The 21,552-nt window shown below is 33.7% G+C and overlaps 1 protein-coding gene across 1 annotated transcript in view; it reads left to right on the top strand.

Moving 5' to 3' along the window:
- LOC103506220 overlaps positions 1-19,393 on the top strand; it is a 22,355-nt gene extending 2,962 nt beyond the window's left edge. The window contains exon 2 of the mRNA XM_008470612.3: positions 18,639-19,393. Within this exon, the coding sequence (XP_008468834.1) occupies positions 18,642-19,385 (744 nt within the window). The 5' untranslated portion in view covers positions 18,639-18,641 and the 3' untranslated portion in view covers positions 19,386-19,393. The remainder of the gene's footprint in view (positions 1-18,638) is intronic.
- Positions 19,394-21,552: the final 2,159 nt, after the last annotated feature.

Raw genomic sequence — 21,552 nt, 5'->3', positions numbered from 1 at the left:
TAGTTTGTCTGTTTCTTGCTGACAGGTAATACAAAAAATGTTTCAATTTAGTTTACACATTTCATATTTTTACTCTATTTCTTTTAATATTTTTCTATTTTTTTCTATTAAAGTTAATATATCCGTGATGGACTCAATCAATAGCTATTTTATTCCTCCAACCTCACATATAATTAATTTTGAGCCATTGTTAATTTTTATTGAAGAAATATGGCAAAAACTGAGGTGGGCCAATAATTGGAACCAAATGGGCGAATAATAGGAACATCATTCTGAAAAGTGGGCGAATAATAGGAACACTCGCCTTTTTTCACTTGATGGAAATTTTCGGAAAATCGGTAGACTATTATTAATTCGCTATAAATACATTCTATTAAGGACTAAATTCCGCTTCAAATGAACCTAAGATCACTATTCCAAAATAATTAGGACCAGAGATATAAGTGTTTTTGTCTGGAAAAACCCTTAGGTGGGCGAATAAATGGTACACTTACCCTACCTACATGTTAATACTTGCTCTACTATTACATTGTGATAAAAAAGAAAATTTCCATACATCCAAGTAAAAAAAAAAAAAAAAGAATCACAGAGATAAAACAGCAGCAAGTTTCAACCTTAATTGCAGAATCCAGCAAATCATCTAACAATCTCACAAACATAGAAAACCGACAATCGCAAATGCATGACCTGCTTTGGTACTGCATTCTACAACAATTCTGTTCACAAGAGTACGTACCGAATACGCTGCACAACAAGCACAAACATGAACACAATTGAAAATATCCGTTAAAAATATATTAGCATAATTAATTTGAATAAATTAATGAGCACTCCAAGTCGGCCATACAGGAGGTTCCAAGTTGCGAATGGCCACAATGATCAAATCTACCTAAATGAGGATTTCGTGTACTTCAGTCCTCAATCAATTGTGTCTATAGAATATTTTGAGACCATACCGGAAAAAGCTTTTCCATCTGAAGATAAAGGCACTCACAGTCACAGAAGTTTATGATTGGTTGTAGATTGCAGGCACAAGTTGCGAATGGCCACAATGATCAAATCTACCTAAATGAGGATTTCGTGTACTTCAGTCCTCAATCAATTGTGTCTATAGAATATTATTTTGAGACCATACCGGAAAAAGCTTTTCATCTGAAGATAAAGGCACTCACAGTCACAGAAGTTTATGATTGGTTGTAGATTGCAGGCTATATCTTGGTTCTTTCCTACATCAGGAGTCCAATCAGATCATTTTGAAACCTTTCTCTGGTTAATGTCTTTCACTCAAAACACACTGTGAGTAAGGCCCCCCAAAAAACACTATCCATTCTCCGAAACTTATAGTATCTCCAGTATACTAGTAAATGTAATTAGAAAACCCTGTATGTAGGAAAACCATGAATAAATAACGAGACTGTGATTTGAATCACTGCTTTTAGCTCGGTACTCACTGGTTCTATTGGTTGGGTCGAATAGTTCTCGTTTTAGCTTTGTGTACCGTAGTTCTACACCTGTGTTGTAATTGTGTGCGTATGTCGTGTATTTGTTCCGGCGATATTTAGCCATCCACAATATTAATTTGTACCGTGGTTGAGTATTATCTGATTTGGATCGTTATAGGTGCCCTTTTAGTGTTGTTAAATATACTTAGTTATCATCTTGGATTCGGCAAGTCTTTTGGAGAATTTCATTGGTTAAGAGCTTATGAGTAAGGAGAACCGCTTTCAGTATCTCAGGTAACAAACTTTCTTTCTGACTCTCTTTTCTCATTTTCTTCTTCTGTTTACATAAGAATTGACAAACATAGATCAGAGTTTTCCAGAGTGGGTATGTTATCCTCAGAGTTGGTTCAATCTTACTGACGCCCGCCCAATGTGAAGGGTAGTTTGACTTCTACAGTTTTACCTGCAAATCTAGAACGAAAGAAGAGGGGTCTCATTAGCGAAAACCAGCTTTTCTCTGTGATTAATCTAAGGTAGCCAAAAATGAATGGTGAAACCCCCCTATATCCCTATATTGCAATTTGATCCCAGTATAACACCAGCAATAACACTAGGGGAGATGGTTCGGAATGCACTACGTTCATAATATGTGGCAGAGAGGACATGAGGTTAATTAAGGAACTTCATAAATGGGCACTGAAGGAAACAGCTTGGCGAGAGACCGTGGGTTTACAAATTATTTAATCATCCAAATATTTTAATTTTGTTGAAAAAGTTAGATTGCCTCTAATTGATTATTCACAGTCATTTCTTTGTCTGTATCAACTGTTACAAATGTATCAACTCTTCTGAGCAATATCATTATCTGGTTCATTATGTCTACTTTTGTAATTACACCTGTGTTGTAATTGTGTGCGTATGTCGTGTATTTGTTCCGGCGATATTTAGCCATCCACAATATTAATTTGTACCGTGGTTGATTATATTCTGATTTGGATCGTTATAGGTGCCCTTTTAGTGTTGTTAAATATACTTAGTTATCATCTTGGATTTGGCAAGACTTTTGGAGAATTTCATTGGTTAAGAGCTTATGAGTAAGGAGAACCGCTTTCAGTATCTCAGGTAACAAACTTTCTTTCTGACTCTCTTTTCTAATTTTCTTCTTCTGTTAACAATTCTTACTTTGACAAACATAGATCAGAGTTTTCCAGAGTGGGTATGTTATCCTCAGAGTTGGTTCAATCTTACTGACGTCCGCCCAATGTGAAGGGTAGTTTGACTTCTACAGTTTTACCTGAAAATCTAGAACGAAAGAAGAGGGGTCTCATTAGCAAAAACCAGCTTTTCTCTGTGATTAATCAAAGGTAGCCAAAAATGAATGGTGAAACCCCCCTATATCCCTATATTGCAATTTGATCCCAGTATTATAACACCAGCACGAGAGAGAGAGAGAGAGAGAGAGACGCAACCGCGAGAGCACGTGTGCAGAAATCTTAATTCGTAATTATAACTAAATGTTGCCTGGTGCCGTGGCTGTACTTGATGCCAACTGTCAACTCTGAGTCAATTGAAAAGAAGGGGAACGAACATAAATTTAATATAAATTTTCATCATCGACTGAAGAAATGGGTAAGGAGTAAGAACTAAGGAAGACAAAGTCTTGCTAAGTGTGACTGAAATAACATACCTACTAGAATTTTGCCTGCTTGTTCCAACGCAGGAAATGCTACCAATAGCAATCACACTATTATTATGTTAATTGCAACAGCAGACTATGTCAAACCAAAGAGGGCAGAACTATACTCATTACTGCATTGTATAGGTACCTAGATATGGGTGATTTCATGAGACGTCATTAGAAGAATAACTTAAGACTACCTACTTGTCGAAACTATCGGAACTATAGTTACTTAAGGGAAAGTGGGGACAAAGCGCGAAGCGTGAAATGATTGAAATTAGAACAATCCAGGAAATCACAATTCTTGGTACTTTTTACTGTCAATATAGGTAATTATCTCCATATTGTCCATATTTTTCTGTTCAAATAGCGTGAGATATCTAATTTGAAAGAGTCATCTTCAATAATGATGCCAATGATGGTTAAACTTGTAACTTTGTCAGCATCAAAGAATTAAAGGATTTTCTTCTGCAATAAAATTGACGAAAAGACATCGGAGAAAAACTCAGTAGTCTTCTAGTCTTGATAGGATGTGTCAATGTCTGACATTTTCAGACAATGATTGTCGTATTGATGACTACAGAAAGATGATGATACGTTTTTTTTTAGACATACATTCAATGAGGACCATAATGACCATATAACAAGTAGTAACATATGGACTACACCTAGTACTTACATACAAGGATGTAGTCCTGAATCAGATAACTTTGCAATGATTTTGCGTTTTGCTATGAAACTTTTTACACGGTACTACAGGTTGCTTGTTTTTTTTTTTACTCTGCTGCATCACCTAGGTTTGCAGGTTCATTACACTCTTAATGTTTAATAATTGTACAGGACCTGACTTGATTTCCTAATGAGGCTCCTTCTTCAACAAATTTGTTTGAAAAATGGCGATTCTTCATTCTACGTTCATAGTAAGAATGTTTACTATGACTTGCCAGTTGTCAATTACTTCTTTGCATTTCTGATGACTTGTGCTTGCATTCAATTGATTACTTCTCATAGAGTAAGGTAAGAGGTTCAAGCTTTGTTGGCTCCAGTATGTTATGGTTCAATGACCGATAAAAAAGTTGGCTAGTCCATGATGGGATACCAGTAAAGCTTTATCCTCTTCAAAGTTCTTACACCATGGGAACTAATAGGGTTTATTGCAATAGATTTATCAAAAAATTGTAACTCTAATAGATCCCTCCGAGTTAAAGAATTAGATCATGTTTGAATGGATGTAGAAAATTGTAACTCTATGTGTATCGTTGTCCGACCGAATTAGAGCACGAATCTGCGAAATTAATTTAATTGCAAGCTTCCCTAGTAACTTCCACACATAGGTTCTCATATCGTGAGAGAATTTCGCGATCTCCGCTTCTACAGTTGGTACCTATCTTTGTTTTTTCAAAATGCTCCCACCGAAATTAGTTCATCATCATTTTCATTTCATCCTCTTTCAAGTTGATGCGTTGTGAGGATCAGAAATTTAATTACAATCATTGGGTGATCCAGTCGTATTTTAATATCAAGTGTGTCTAATATGGAAATGATAGGGGACGCTCCGAAATAATATGGTACCTACATCAGAGACTGTTAGGACGTTATTGAGACGTAAAATTAAATTTGATGCCAATATGCTTATTGTGTGTTATTATCTTCCTACATAAAATAGATCCTAATAAAATTTACGAGTCTTCTTTCAACTTTATTGGTCGATAAATCCATATTCCATATTAGAATATTATAATATCATGGACTTGACATACTTACTATAACGTCTATTATTCTAGTTTCGGCATTATTTTCTAGGATAAAGTACTTAGTTAACAAATAAATACCCAAATTTCAACATTCCAAAATTCTGAATACCAATGCTTGTTGTCTTTGTCATATTAATGATTGGAATTCAAGACTCGAGTAAACTGCACCCATTCTAAATATTTTAACATACGTAAAAGGAACATTGTGGAACTCAAATTTATCAAGGAATTTTAAGAAATTGATAAGCCTTAGGTTGTAATTTTGAGTATGGCTAGTGTTAGTAACCATCAATAAGGTACATTAATGATACATCAGATTGATAAGCTAAGTAAATCCTTCTTAGTAAGTACTTAGTACAGTATTGGTACCTACATGCCCTACATAAAATAGATCCTAATAAAATTTACGAGTCTTCTTTCAACTTTATTGGTCGATAAATCCATATTCCATATTAGAATATTATATCATGGACTTGACATACTTACTAAAACGTCTATTATTATAGTTTCGGCATTATTTTCTAGGATAAAGTACTTAGGTACCTACTTAATAAATAAATTCCCAAATTTCAACATTCCAAAATTGTGAATACCAATGCTTGTTGTCTTTGTCATATTAATGATTGGAATTCAAGACTCGAGTAAACTGCACCCATTCTAAATATTAACATAAAAGGAACATTGTGGAACTCAAATTTATCAAGGAATTTAAGAAATTGACAAGCCTTAGGTTGTAATTTTGAGTATGGCTAGTGTTATTAACCAATAAGGTACATTAATGATACATCAGATTGATAAGCTAAGTAAACCTTCTTAGTAAGTACTAAGTACATTATTGGTCAGTATAGGTACCTACATTTTCGTTTGTTTTAACAATGTTCGTGTTTTATTCCTAATCAAAGAGCATTAAAATCGCGACCTACAGGTTGAGTATTGAAATAGCTTAGAAACAATGAAACATTTTAATTACCAGGAAATCGTAAAAGCTTTAAAAACAGTGAACAAAAAAATTATGCATGTGAAGATCTCGTTTCCCATGATCGGAGGTCAACTTAAATTTAAGGAGCTGAAGCTTTAAAAACAGTGAACAAAAAAATTATGCATGTGAAGATCTCGTTTCCCATGATCGGAGGTCAACTTAAATTTAAGGAGCTGTAGATACGACATTGAGACCGATTTAAAACAATGAGTGAAAAACAAACTAATTACGATGAACATCTTAATACACAATTTGCTGAAGGAATGCCACATTGACCGCATTGTAGTTAGGTAGTTTCATACAGGATGCTGTTGCAGATAAAGATATACTTTAGGCATTTTGCAGTTTAGATGTAAAATGGCCCTAAGTAGACAGAACTAATGATATCAAGCTGAAACTGTTGAATTGCTAATTAGAAGAACTGAAGAAGAAAAGAAAGAGAGAAAGAGAAAATGTATTTGTACCTACAAGGAATATCTCTAGAATATTAAGATTCTTGCATAAAAAAAAGTGTGGGCGATGATTGTTCAAGAGAAAAAATGTATCTTCTGAAATAATTACTACAGTCTACTACAGTAATAAAGCAGTACAATATTAAACTGTTGAGCTAAACTGAAGGGTAAGCCGATACCATGCCGCTACAGAACAGTAGGTACAGTGCCATTTTCACCTCATTTCGCAAACTCCCAAATCAAGTCAATAATGGAATTTATTGTAGTATCTGAAAATCAACACACTTTTATATGTACCCATTTATCTAGTGAACTGTCTAAAGTCTAAACCTTCACATCATAAGCGCACAAGCAGTATTCTGAGTGTGACGGAAAAGCAAAGTTCAAAAAACAACGCAAAAGGTGGCACTAATGATAACGCAGAAATAAATACATACCTACATGTTAATACTTGCTCTACTATGGAATGCCACATTGACCGCATTGTAGTTAGGTAGTTTCATACAGGATGCTGTTGCAGATAAAGATATACTTTAGGCATTTTGCAGTTTGCTGCATTTTGCAGTTCAGATGTAAAATGGCCCTAAGTAGACAGAAGTAATGATATCAAGCTGAAACTGTTGAATTGCTAATTAGAAGAACTGAAGAAGAAAAGAAAGAGAAAATATATTCGTACCTACAAGGAATATCTCTAGAATATTAAGATTCTTGCATAAAAAAATTTGAAAATATACCTAGCGTTAGAGGAACGAACTCAAGAAATGTACAACCAAGGTAATGTTATGCAGAAATCATATTATTATAATGTTCAAAGAATTTGCTAAAGAATTGCAACATTCTGGTGGGTATAATTTTCATAATCAAATGGCACTGGGAGGGATCGCTTTTAGCAACCGATTTACTGAGTCATTACAACATAGCGCAATATGATAAGAAGGGTCTAGATACCTGATAAAACATAAAGTTAGGAATAGTTAAAATCATTCATTAGTTCCAATCTTGACAATACAGATCTAGAAATACCCAACATGGCACAATATTAATTCCTATAGACGACAATTTTAAAGCGTGTGTCGAACAAGACATTACAACGTTCTAGACAGCAGACGGTAGACGTCCTGAAACTAAACCATAAATTGAGAGATTTGAAAACAAAGGAGAAATTCTATTTTTGGTAGCAATCACGTGTCAATTTTAGTCTTACCATATGGAACCACAGAACATGCTGATAGATTTACGAGAGAATCTATTTCCAAGGGTGATAGAGTCTGGAACAGAAACAGAAGTAGCAATTGGCAAACGTTCAGAGAAGTTTCAGAAGTGTGCAATATAATTATAACAGGGTCTGCGTGAAAAAGGGTCTTCTGGATCTTTGGGTGCAATATCGGTTTGTTTATTGATTCTTCTGGTTAGTGATTCTTGTAAGACACCCATTTACATATTATCTCAGGACAGTTGAAAAATAACATTATGAGTATTAAACTAGTTAGGTGCATGTACCTTCACAAATCAACTAAGAAGTTGCAGTGCTTTCAAGATGAAATACATAGGTAGGTAGGTAACTCACATAATACCTACCTATGTGTCTTAAGTGAGTGATAATAATACCTAATAAATACGATTGCATAGCATGGGCACTCATAATTAGTGGTAATAAGTGATAGCTAAAAACTGCATTTGAATGTAAGGAAGAATGTTAATAACACCGTATACGATATGTAGATGGATATTTCGTTTGGAATTATCATCTTAGCCTCGAGCAATGATGTACTTGTGTTAATTATAATGCATAATATTTCATTTTAAAACCTGCATTTATGTACCTATGACGGGTTTAAATTATACCTACTCATTTCTTTGTATGTGTGCCTATACTCCATTATCAGTTCTTTACAAGATTGTGTTCGAAAATTCTAATTAGGTTCCTAAAATCCAAGTTTATGTTAAAAGATACCGAAGTAGGTATTAGTTTTATAAAATCTACACCTAATCTCTTCTTTGGGAGATGGGAAATGGTGATCCATGCTTTGGAGCTTTTATGTTTTTCATGTTACTATGGATATGCTTGAACTTTGGAAATATACTCAAACTTTGGAAGAGATGTTGAAAAGTAATTAATAAATATGGACATAATTAATGTGGACGATTAGTATCTGTACAATATACATACATGAACAAAATGGGCAGTAGAGTAACAAGCAGAAAACTTGTAAACTTGCATATTCTGAACTGAAGTAGCTATGTAAAATTAGAGATTTCGAAATGGAGTAGGAAGCTGTTTGACTTTAGGCAAAACTGTATGGAACATATAAGAACACTCGTACCTCTGTCTTCTAATTGTAAAAACACTATAGGTTGTAGGTACTGATATAATTATGTAGGAACCTAAAGTTCAAATGACAGGTAAATCTAAAAAGCACAAAAAATGTAACTGTTCTGTGTATAGCCGTTAAATGCATTCGACATTAGTAGAAACAAGAAAAATGTCCAGAAACTAAACGGTCGGTTACATGAAATTCCACTTGAAGAATTTTATAATTGCAGATACTGCAAGAAACCTCAAAAACTACAGCGTTAGATTTTTTTTTTTTCAGAATTATCAGCTTCTTTTCAAATTGTTATCATGCATTCTTTTGTCCTCAAGGCGAGTCTGTCACGAGGTTCCAAATTTTCAAATAATATGACACCTTATACCAATAGCAATCACACTATTATTATGTTAATTGCAACAGCAGACTATGTCAAACCAAAGAGGGCAGAACTATACTCATTACTGCATTGCATAGGTACCTAGATATGTAGCTACCTACTGGGTGATTTCATGAGACGTCATTAGAAGAATAACTTAAGACTACCTATTTGTCGAAACTATCGGAACTATAGTTACTTAAGGGAAAGTGGGGACAAAGCGTGAAGCGTGAAATGATTGAAATTAGAGCAAATCAGGAAATCACAATTCTTGGTACTTTTTACTGTCAATATAGGTAATTATCTCCATATTGTCCATATTTTTCTGTTATCAACGTCAATAATTTGATCAAGATAGTTAAGGAACCACATTTGGGCACACCTTTCTCAGCAAAAATGAAGATTTGCAACAAATCACCCTGAACAGCAAGTGTTCAGTACTTTTGTCCTAAAATGATTGATCGTATCATTCTGATCACGTAGAAGGTTTTGATACTCACAGATATCGTGTTGAGCATCAATTGAAGCACAATAGAGCCAACAAATAACTGAAAATTATCAGACAGTTCTCTCCAGTTCACAACTAAATTTTTATTTGATCTCGTTTTGTGAATAGAGAGATCCATGGTGTGCAATGAATTAATGAGGACAGTGCAGTAGACAGAGAGTATGTTACTGTGCAATAACCATCTGATGTCATGCAGAACAAGCGGGAGCACAATATGAAAATTCATTCAGAGTTGTTACTCTCGTTAGCAATACTATGCACATAGGTATTACCTACAGCATATTTATTGTTATTAATCATACTTTTCATCATCATTATCTTATAATTAATAAAATTACAACCTATATAAGTACCTAACCTACATAATGTATGGAACATATAAGAACACTCGTACCTCTGTCTTCTAATTGTAAAAACACTATAGGTTGTAGGTACTGATATAATTATGTAGGAATCTAAAGTTCAAATGGCTAAAAAGCACAAAAAATGTAACTGTTCTGTGTATAGCCGTTAAATGCATTCGACATTAGTAGAAACAAGAAAAATGTCCAGAAACTAAACGGTCGGTTACATGAAATTCCACTTGAAGAATTTTATAATTGCAGATACTGCAAGAAACCTCAAAAACTACAGCGTTAGATTTTTTTTTTTTCAGAATTATCAGCTTCTTTTCAAATTGTTATCATGCATTCTTTTGATTCGACCTTAGTAGAAACAAGAAAAATGTCCAGAAACTAAACGGTCGGTTACATGAAATTCCACTTGAAGAATTTTATAATTGCAGACACTGCAAGAAACCTCAAAAACTACAGCGTTAGATTTTTTTTTTTTTTTTTCAGAAATATCAGCTTCTTTTCAAATTGTTATCATGCATTCTTTTTATCCTCAAGGCGAGTCTGTCACGAGGTTCCAAATTTTCAAATAATATGACACCTTATACCAATAGCAATCACACTATTATTATGTTAATTGCAACAGCAGACTATGTCAAACCAAAGAGGGCAGAACTATACTCATTACTGCATTGCATAGGTACCTAGATATGTAGCTACCTACTGGGTGATTTCATGAGACGTCATTAGAAGAATAACTTAAGACTACCTATTTGTCGAAACTATCGGAACTATAGTTACTTAAGGGAAAGTGGGGACAAAGCGTGAAGCGTGAAATGATTGAAATTAGAGCAAATCAGGAAATCACAATTCTTGGTACTTTTTACTGTCAATATAGGTAAATATCTCCATATTGTCCATATTTTTCTGTCATCAACGTTAATAATTTGATCAAGATAGTTAAGGAACCACATTTGGGCACACCTTTCTCAGCAAAAATGAAGATTTGCAACAAATCACCCTGAACAGCAAGTGTTCAGTACTTTTGTCCTAAAATGATTGATCGTATCATTCTGATCACGTAGAAGGTTTTGATACTCACAGATATCGTGTTGAGCATCAATTGAAGCACAATAGAGCCAACAAATAACTGAAAATTATCAGACAGTTCTCTCCAGTTCACAACTAAATTTTTATTTGATCTCGTTTTGTGAATAGAGAGATCCATGATGTGCAATGAATTAATGAGGACAGTGCAGCAGACAGAGAGTATGTTACTGTGCAATAACCATCTGATGTGATGCAGAACAAGCGGGAGCACAATATGAAAATTCATTCAGAATTGTCACTCTCGTTAGCAATACTATGCACATAGGTATTACCTACAGCATATTTATTATTATTAATCATACTTTTCATCATCATTAGTAATAATTAATAAAATTACAACCTATATAAGTACCTAACATACATATTTACTGCAACAGTCAGATAGTACTGCAACTATTGCCTAGAGTAAATATTACGGGCTCAACTCCAAACCTTGGGGAACTCGAGGGGAAAGATACTGTTGCTGTGTTATTTTCTGCAGTTGTAATGGAGCTATGTCCGTGGGCATTTGAGCAATGAAATAAAGCTGATTGATCAGTGGCTCCCAATATGTGTGTCCAATGTATCTCTGATTTAAAAAAAAAAAAAACATGATAAATATTATTTGTGTCACTGGTAACGTATACGTGCCTCCACAATTGAAAATCTTAATAAGTTTCAATACCTTTACCAACTATTAATCATAATTGCACACACTCTGCAAATTGCAATGAATGATTTGATTTCAGAACACACAGCTAGGTATTGTTTGTGTCGCGCCCGTCTTGCATTTTAAAGATTGAACTAAAAGTATTATGTGTGCATAAAAAAATTGCAGAACATTATAAACGGCCATTAGCAGTCATAGTTGCAAACACAGTGGCTACTTGCCACATCATATGTGCCCCAGGGTGAAATCACGACTTGGGAAATCATAGAAAATTATGTATTTTCCTTGCCTTGCCAGTTTTGATGTGGTAGATAAAGTCAAAGTACCTAATCATAGGTATCTGAAGAAGTATTCATTGATTAGGTCGATTATATTATCACAAAAGAGGTCGATCATGTTACCACCAGATCCTTCGAACATGGTATTCCAAAAGCACGATTTGGTATAGCGTGTCGCGCGACACGTTTCCACTATGCGATTTTTGCCGCGCGACCCTGTCGCGCGGCAAAAGTCGCGTTGGTGGAAATCCACCTTTAAATTGCATTTTAAAGATTGAACTAAAAGTATTATGTGTGCATATAAAAGTTGCAGAATATTATAAATGGCCATTAGCAGTCATAGTTGCAAACACAGTGGCTACTTGCTACATCACATATTATGTGCCCCAGGGTGAAATCACGACTTGGGAAATCATAGAAAATTATGGATTTTCCTTGCCTTGCCAGTTTTGATGTGGTAGATAAAGTCAAAGTAATCATAGGTATCTGAAGATTCTGAAGAAGTATTCATTGATTAGGTCGATCATATTATCACAAAAGGGGTCGATCATGTTACCACCAGATCCTTCGAACATGGTATTCCAAAAGCACGATTTGGTATATGTTCTGGAATTCAATAGCCTAACCAATCTCTCGGTCTAAACTCAATTTCAGTTGGTTCGAAAGAGTCCTTGGAGGCAGTGCAAACCCGGCTTTCACGCGTGCTTTACATAATAATGCAGATAATATAATAATAAGGAATAATAACACAAGGCAAAATAATATACCAACCATAGTAGTCGTCACTAGTCACTCTACAAAACTCTGCAGAAATCAGAAACACACGTACTCGTAGACCTTTCAAACCTCATGTCTGGGTGATTTTTTAAAGTTTTCTTAGGAATCATTGGTGAAATGTTCAACAACAACAACAACAACAACAACAACAACAACAACAACAACAACAACAACAACAACAACAACAACAACAAAACAGAAACGATTTCATTAGTGTTGCGAGATTTGTTTACAATCTGCCTGAAAAATGCCATTCTTTGGTATTTGTACTACTTGTCGAGGGAACTTTTATAGGTGTGAGTAAATGGTAGAGATCGCCTATGGGCAATTATAATTTCGCCCTTTGTTTGTCACTTCTTTTACTTGTGTACATTGAATCATAATCAATAAAGAATCTAAATAAATATCTACCTATATCATCCTCTTTACAGGAAACATGTACCTACAAGTAAGTATACATAAATAGTTGTTACCTATTTAATTCATTGATATTAGGACGCCATTGCCATAGGTACGAGTACTAGTAGGTGCTAGGTATGTATGAAGCAATTGGAGTCAACCGGTGTGAGTAAATGGTAGAGATCGCCTATGGGCAATTATAATTTCGCCCTTTGTTTGTCACTTCTTTTACTTGTGTACATTGAATCATTATTTAATTCATTGATAGGACGCCATTGCCATAGGTACGAGTACGAGTATTAGTAGGTACTAGGTATGTATGAAGTAATTGGAGTCAACTTGTATGAAAATGAACTTAGAAAAGACTCACTCACGTAGAGAAAGGGCTACTATTTGTTACGATTTTTGGTGAAACTATAAATCAGCATCGAGTAGACATAAATCTAAATAAGAATAATATTCATATATGGTACGGGATTGCGGGATTGGAAAAAGGTGCGGGATCCCGCGGGATTGCGGGATTGCGGGATCCCGCATTGCAATCCCTAGAGAGAACCCTTTCGCACAAAAAAGAAGACGAAAAAAAAAAAATCTATTTTGCCAATTGATATTGATTGATTAGTTATCCATTAAAGGGCTACTATTTGTTACGATTTTTGGTGAAACTATAAATCAGCATCGAGTAGACATAAATCTAAATAAGAATAATATTCATATATGGTAAAGACAGGACAATGTGTTATTCATATGCAAATTTACGTGGAGACCCGAGATGATATCAGAGTTGATGTATATTATCTCATGTTTTACAACACCTTCTGAACGTATTATTAAGAAAAGAAAAAAGTAGGTACCTATTTCACACTTACAAATGCACATGAGATGTTCAAAAAAGAAATTTCAAACCTTGCGTTGTTGTTATTTAAATTTGTATTGAAATTACATAAACAAGTACCTACGCATGTACGTATGTACTTAGAAACGATCATGTTCCAGTATTGAAAAGGTGCGACCTCGATTTACATAAGTATACGAAAGATTGACTAATTACTATCAATTTTAGATTTGGATCTTCCTACCAGAAGCATTAGAAATTAATAAGAATAATACGAGGAACAGATAGTTTGAAAATTAATTGTATACTTCGCAGCCCGACATTAAAAACAAAGAACCAATAGCAATCATTGAGATCTTGCTTAAGCCAGATACCTATATTTTCTTCGACCTACCGCAAATTCTAATTGATTAAGTGATCCGAGCAAAGTTTTCAGTTTGAAATCTTTCCAATTTCTCAATGCGGATCCTAAAAACCAAACAACTCTCAAAATGATCATGTAAAGTCATTAATAATAAACATATTTAATCTCACTTCATTATGATCTGCTAAGGGTTTGGGGGTGTCAGAGCACATCTGGAGTTAGGTCTGCCTTGGGGTTTCAAGATACTGATAATAAGTTTCTGGGGTTACACTCAAGGCTCAAGATCATCTTCACTTCTTTAAAGTCTGCTGCATGCAATACTCATAGTTGTTAAAGCATATTCTTCGAGAGCACGTACTGAAGAGTTCAACGAATCTTCTGGGATTTGGGGGTGTATTTAAAATAATATCGACAAGAGGGTTGGGAGATGCATCTGTTTAACATTACCAAAGTTCTCTGACATGACAGACCATGTTGTATATTTTGGGGTGATACATCTTACGCGAGGGACACTTGTCACTCAAAGCCGAATCTGTGAAATGTCTTTCAACGTTTGAAACCCAACACTTTAAATTTATCGTCTACACTAGGCACCCGAAACCCTAAACCAAAAACAACACGAAATGGTGGTTTAATGTCTAAGGGTGAAACACGCTTATTATAATTATTCGAAATCTACTTCTTCTCCTTCTTCATCCTCTTCTTCTTATCATCTTTGCTTTCATCATGACGGACAAGCTTAACATAACTGAACTACCGTGGAGACCCGAGATGATATCAGAGTTGATGTATATTATCTCATGTTTTACAACACCTTCTGAACGTATTATTAAGAAAAGTAATATTCATATATATGGTAAAGACAGGACAATGTGTTATTCATATGCAAATTTACGTGGAGACCCGAGATGATATCAGAGTTGATGTATATTATCTCATGTTTTACAACACCTTCTGAACGTATTATTAAGAAAAGATCCCAATGAAGGTCCATACCAAATTTGGTGCTTTCCTGAAGAAATGCAGCTTTTGGCCAAAATTGTGACGTTAGGCCACCCACTACTTCTCCTTCTTCATCCTCTTCTTCTTATCATCTTTGCTTTCATCATGACGGACAAGCTTAACATAACTGAACTACATTATGTCCAATTTAAAAAATTAAAATGAGATAAAAATAAACTATCAGTCTTAAAATCAAGGTTTAGTGGAATCACGTGGGTTTCAATAGTTCACAAATAACCCTAAGAAAATTGCAAGACATCATTAATAATTGTTACAAAACTTTCGTTCTATGACCACAATGACTCAAAGGGTTCTTTTTTAAGACTTAAAGAAAGAAGATTTATCGATGTAAAATTAGAGATTTCGAAATGGAGTAGGAAGCTGTTTGACTTTAGGCAAAACTGTATGGAACATATAAGAACACTCGTACCTCTGTCTTCTAATTGTAAAAACACTATAGGTTGTAGGTACTGATATAATTATGTAGGAACCTAAAGTTCAAATGACAGGTAAATCTAAAAAGCACAAAAAATGTAACTGTTCTGTGTATAGCCGTTAAATGCATTCGACCACTGAACTACATTATGTCCAATATTTATGAAAATTAATAAATTACAGCATAGTTTATAATGGGTAAATGGGTATCTATTTTGTTCTCCATCTCCTTGTACACTGTCCTATTCAAGATTAAACTTTGACTTTTGACTTGACCTGGAAATATTGTACGTCTGTAAATATAGCGTCGATAGGATCTAGCATCACATTGCATCTTATGGATAGGAAATGATGATTACTTTAATGCTTGATTCTCGAGAAAAATAAACAATGAATCAGGATAATTTCTTCAGAGCAATTTCGAAGCAACATAGTCTTTAACCTCTTTCATATTCGAGAATGTTTCAATGATACCATAATATTTTTCATAGACTATTTTTATGAATTTTTCGTAGTAAAACCACAGATTCTCTTAGAGTGCATGGGTACAGATTTCGCCAGGACACTTCCAAGACAAATATTCACCGAATACTAGTACAAACACTTTTGCCATAACAAGATACCAATATGAACAACAAAGGGTTGAAAGAACATTGAAGAATATGAACGAGACTTGGAAATTACCAATAATGGGTCTAATTTCAGATTTCTAGTCTACAATGAAGTCTGGTAGAAATATTATGTACATAGATACCTCAGCTGGATTTGAACTTTGGAAATTACCAATAATGGGTCTAATTTCAGATTTCTAGTCTACAATGAAGTCTGGTAGAAATATTATGTACATAGATACCTCAGCTGAATTTGAACTTAAAATATAGATTATTAAAGATCTTTGCTTCAAAGTCGTGAGATAAAAATCACTTTCAAAAGTCATATCTTCTACTATTCTTATTTTAGCATTGTTACATGAATATCTTTCAAATTCAATGTGATTTTATATCTCAATGCTAATCACTAAGACCATCTCATGGTCTTGAACTAAAATTATAACTTTATGGGAAAAATATAAAAATTATTCCGACAGCTTTATTTATCCTACATCCTTTTTCATAAAATAGAATTTCAACGGTAAAGAGTTTCTATGCAATGAAAGAGTCGGTTGTTGAGAAGTATGTACATTTTTGTACAAACCTAACTGTGAACACAGATATTGCAAGTTACAAACCTAACCTTGCATTCTGAATTCTGCCTGCATACATGCAGACTAGTACAATAAAATTCATTGATCATATCCGGTGTATTTAGGTCATATCAAATGCAACGCAGTGACGTCACACATTCTAAGATGCAGTTTTATATGCACATTGATAACGGTAAAAAGAAGTTTGTTTGCCATAATATGTTGTTCAGTACTAGCCAGCTTGTGGGGATCGTTCAGGGCTATTGCAAACATAGACAACAGTATACGTATGTTATAAAAAAGTAAATAGGTTCAGGTACATAATAAAAACTATATGTATACATAGGCTTGTAATACTGTATAGCTCAGCTTAGGTCTGAGGTTCATCAAAATGTTTTAATTGACATAAATTGATTAATTATACTTAACTTGATTTAGTGCACACATCGAATGAAACTGGTGTTGTATCTACAGCAAATTAATCTCAGGCTGACGAGTTTTAGTCTTTGTTAAGTTTCCTTTCACGTTCCTAATCTGCAAAATATTTCAAAAGAAGATTCTAAGTACCTTTGATGCTAATCCAATCAGTACTTTGAAGTCTGATTCTCTGATTCAATCAGTTATGAGATTTAATAAACCTGACACGTTTTCAAAGAAGTAGACATTTTCACTATTCTTTGTTAAGTTTCCTTTCACGTTCCTAATCTGCAAAATATTTCAAAAGAAGATTCTAAGTACCTTTGATGCTAATCCAATCAGTACTCTGAAGTCTGATTCTCTGATTCAATCAGTTATGAGATTTAATAGGATTTTAATAAACCTGACACGTTTTCAAAGAAGTAGACATTTTCACTATCCAACAAAACTTAATTAATTTTGTCAGAGAGTTCCCTATGTAGCACATTGTAAGTACCTCGAAACAAATTACACATTGGTAGAAGATCCGTTAAGTAACTTGGTTGAGTCTAAAGTAAACACCAAAGTTGATTTTCCTGTTTTCTTATCACAAAATGAACTGTTAGACTGAGAGATATGAGAGAACCCTTTCGCACAAAAAAGAAGACGAAAAAAAAAAAAAAAGAAAAAAAGAAAAAAATCTATTTTGCCAAGTTGTTTTGACCTCTTCAAAAATATTCTAAAATTGTTCCTGTTTTGTTGTAATTTCATTTATACCTCATAGAAAACAGGTTGTCTATTGAAGGGGCAACATAGGTATTTATCACCTAAACCCCCGCCAAAGGTGACTGAAACTCTTTCTTTGCGATTTTCTTTCTATCAGGGTTGAAAGAACATTGAAGAATATGAACGAGACTTGGAAATTACCAATAATGGGTCTAATTTCAGATTTCTAGTCTACAATGAAGTCTGGTAGAAATATTATGTACATAGATACCTCAGCTGGATTTGAACTTATATAGATTATTAAAGATCTTTGCTTCAAAGTCGTGAGATAAAAATCACTTTCAAAAGTCATATCTTCTACTATTCTTATTTTAGCATTGTTACATGAATATCTTTCAAATTCAATGTGATTTTATATCTCAATGCTAATCACTAAGACCATCTCATGGTCTTGAACTAAAATTATAACTTTATGGGAAAAATATATCTTTCAATGCTGAATATGAGTGGCACCATAGTCTGGAAAGTTTCCAGTGAAAACAGATTTTTGAACATATTTGAAACAATTCTTTACGGGATACCTAATGTTAGCTACTGATAAAGAATTTAGTACCTACTCTGAATATGACCGTTTCTTTTTTTGTGTTTCAGGAAATGTTAATGAGTCGTAGATTACCAGATTCCCATCCCCGCCAACCTTCATCAGTAAAGCGAAGACTCTTCCAAGATGGTGAAGAACAAAATGAAGCTCCTTCTGATGATGACGATTCTGTTGAGCGTCACCGAAGACTTCAAATGAATCGGGAAAGTGAAGCTGAAAATTTTCTCAATAGACAAGTTGAAGAATTAGATGACATTTCTAGACAAAGGTGGAATTTTGATTTCAGAAATGAGACTCCCATTAATAACAATGGTGGACAGTGGGAATGGAATGTAGAAGTTGTGAAACTGAATGAGACCAATGTTCCTAAAATTTATCTCAATGTTTTAGATCACAGTGATGGTGAACCACCAGACGGTAGTTCATCAAGTAGTAATAGGAACTGTCCTACATGTAGTAAAAATATAAAACTAGATAATGAGAATCTCTCAACCCCTACAAAATCGACTGATATAAACGAATCTCAAACACCTATAAAAAAGAGACTTGTAAAAACATGTCTTGAAAATCTTCAATGCTCATCAAGTAAAGTTCCTAAGTCAAGTTCCAGCGATGCTTTGTCTTCGCCGCCAAGTGCAGCAACTGCAGTGCCACAGACTGAAGTGGCTGAACATCTATCTGATGAATCTGTGGGTAATAATTTAGATGGTGTAGTTCACACCAACCAAGATAAACTAGGTCACGAGGAAATGCCAGACATGGAAAGTAATAACTCTGATGATATACAACCAGAGTGAGAAAGAGCTTTCTGGGGTGAAACTTGCCCTGGTACTCTTCATACGATATGGAAAGCCTGGATATTCAATACTCCGTTTATACCGATTAAATGGTGTTAATTAAGAACACGAACAATTTGGTAACATTTACGAAGACTTACAAATAAATTTGCAATATTACTATAAGTCATTGAAAAATAGTCATGTTAAACAATATAGTAGATGATATATATTTTTATAAAAATCCTAAAATAAATAAATAAATGAATATTTAGGTATTTGTTGATAGATACATAGGTGTATGCATTACTTCTTCTAACAACAAAATAACTATTGGACACAGCAGGTAGATTTAGAAAATGAGCTTTAAAGAGCGTCAACAATTGGTTCTTTACATATTATAGTTGTTTAAGGTCTGTGATTAATAGATATAGGTACATATCTATATTTTAATAAATATGTATGCAATATATCTATTTGCAAATAATTTATTTATTTATTATTTAGTATACTTACACTTATTTAATAAATTATTACTAGAATTATGCATGTAATACAGCTACTAATCCAAAGTTTTTATCAAATTGTGCTTTTACAAGAATATGGCAAGAAGTAAATAATGTTTGTGAACTTATTCAAAATGAAAATATAATAATACTCGTATGTATTAGGTGTGATGATTGTTTGGTGAAGATTGTCATCGCATTATTCTTAGTATTAAATTAACATTATTTACACTTTGATATTTACTATGTAAAGCACAACTTGATATAATTGTGTAGATGAACTTAATTTATTAAATTAACATTATTTACACTTTGATATTTACTATGTAAAGCACAACTTGATATAATTGTGTAGATGAACTTAATTAGATTAAAGATTAAAGGAATTGTAAAAAGTCCATAGAGAGTATTTTTAATGCCAATAGACTTCGAATGCTTATCTAGAGGTTTTGAAATATTTGCACTGTAATATTTAGGACTGGCATAGAAAGGATTTAAAGGGACGATAAAAGGTGAGAATGTTTCACCTGTCAAGTTTTAGGGAATGAAGTTTTTGAAGAGATTTGGCTAAAATTTTGTGATTAGACGATGTTGATACTATTCAAGATCCACAACTATTCTTTTGGATAAATACAGTATTTGCTTGTGTCTTCAAGTCGTAGCTGATGCAATTTTAGGCACCTGGGAGTGCGAATCATACTGTAGCAAATAAAACGTCAACTAAAACCTACAGCACATAGTGTCTGTTTTTATAAACCATCATAGTAAAGTCAGTCGTCACAAGAACTTGAATTTTGAATTGCTTGAGACGTCTTTGAACCATTCCGCACAATCTGGCCATACCTAAACTGAAACTTGGTGTCAAAATGATGGATTGAGGATTCGAAAAAAGAATATCGCTGAATAGAATTTTAATTCATTCCTCATTAGGTTCCTTCGAAGTTTTATTCGAAGTTGTGGGAATACAAACACCATTTGGTATGGTTAGGCTTAGGCATATTATTATGATTATTTATATGGAATTGTTTAAGTATGGTTTTTATGATTATGTGTTATGGGATTTTATTGAAATACGCAAATCCATTTAAATTCTGGCATCACAATGTGCAATAAATTTTACACTTTTAGAACTGTTTGTGTAGGAAGTATTATCAGATAGATGTGACTAAACTAAACTAATTTGATGAATTTAGGTGAACACGATCTAATGTTCTGTTCATTTGTACATACCTATGTTGATACTACAACTACACTACTACAGCTATGAACCTAAGTATCTTGGTTGAGTCTAAAGTAAACACCAAAGTTGATTTTCCTGTTTTCTTATCACAAAATGAACTGTTAGACTGAGAGATATGAGAGAACCCTTTCGCACAAAAAAGAAGACGAAAAAAAAAAAAAAAGAAAAAAAGAAAAAAATCTATTTTGCCAAGTTGTTTTGACCTCTTCAAAAATATTCTAAAATTGTTCCTGTTTTGTTGTAATTTCATTTATACCTCATAGAAAACAGGTTGTCTATTGATATTGATTGATTAATTATCCATTTACCTAATTGAAAAGGGTTTGTTTCAATTTCCAACTTATATCAGTCTTAAAATCAAGGTTTAGTGGAATCACGTGGGTTTCAATAGTTCACAAATAACCCTAAGAAAATTGCAAGACATCATTAATTGTTACAAAAC

This window comes from Diaphorina citri, unplaced genomic scaffold, assembly GCF_000475195.1.
Source record: "Diaphorina citri unplaced genomic scaffold, Diaci psyllid genome assembly version 1.1 scaffold11, whole genome shotgun sequence".
Lineage (NCBI taxonomy): Eukaryota > Metazoa > Arthropoda > Insecta > Hemiptera > Psyllidae > Diaphorina > Diaphorina citri.
Note: the sequence above shows the minus strand (reverse complement) of the source record. Positions and strands in the feature narration are given on the sequence as shown.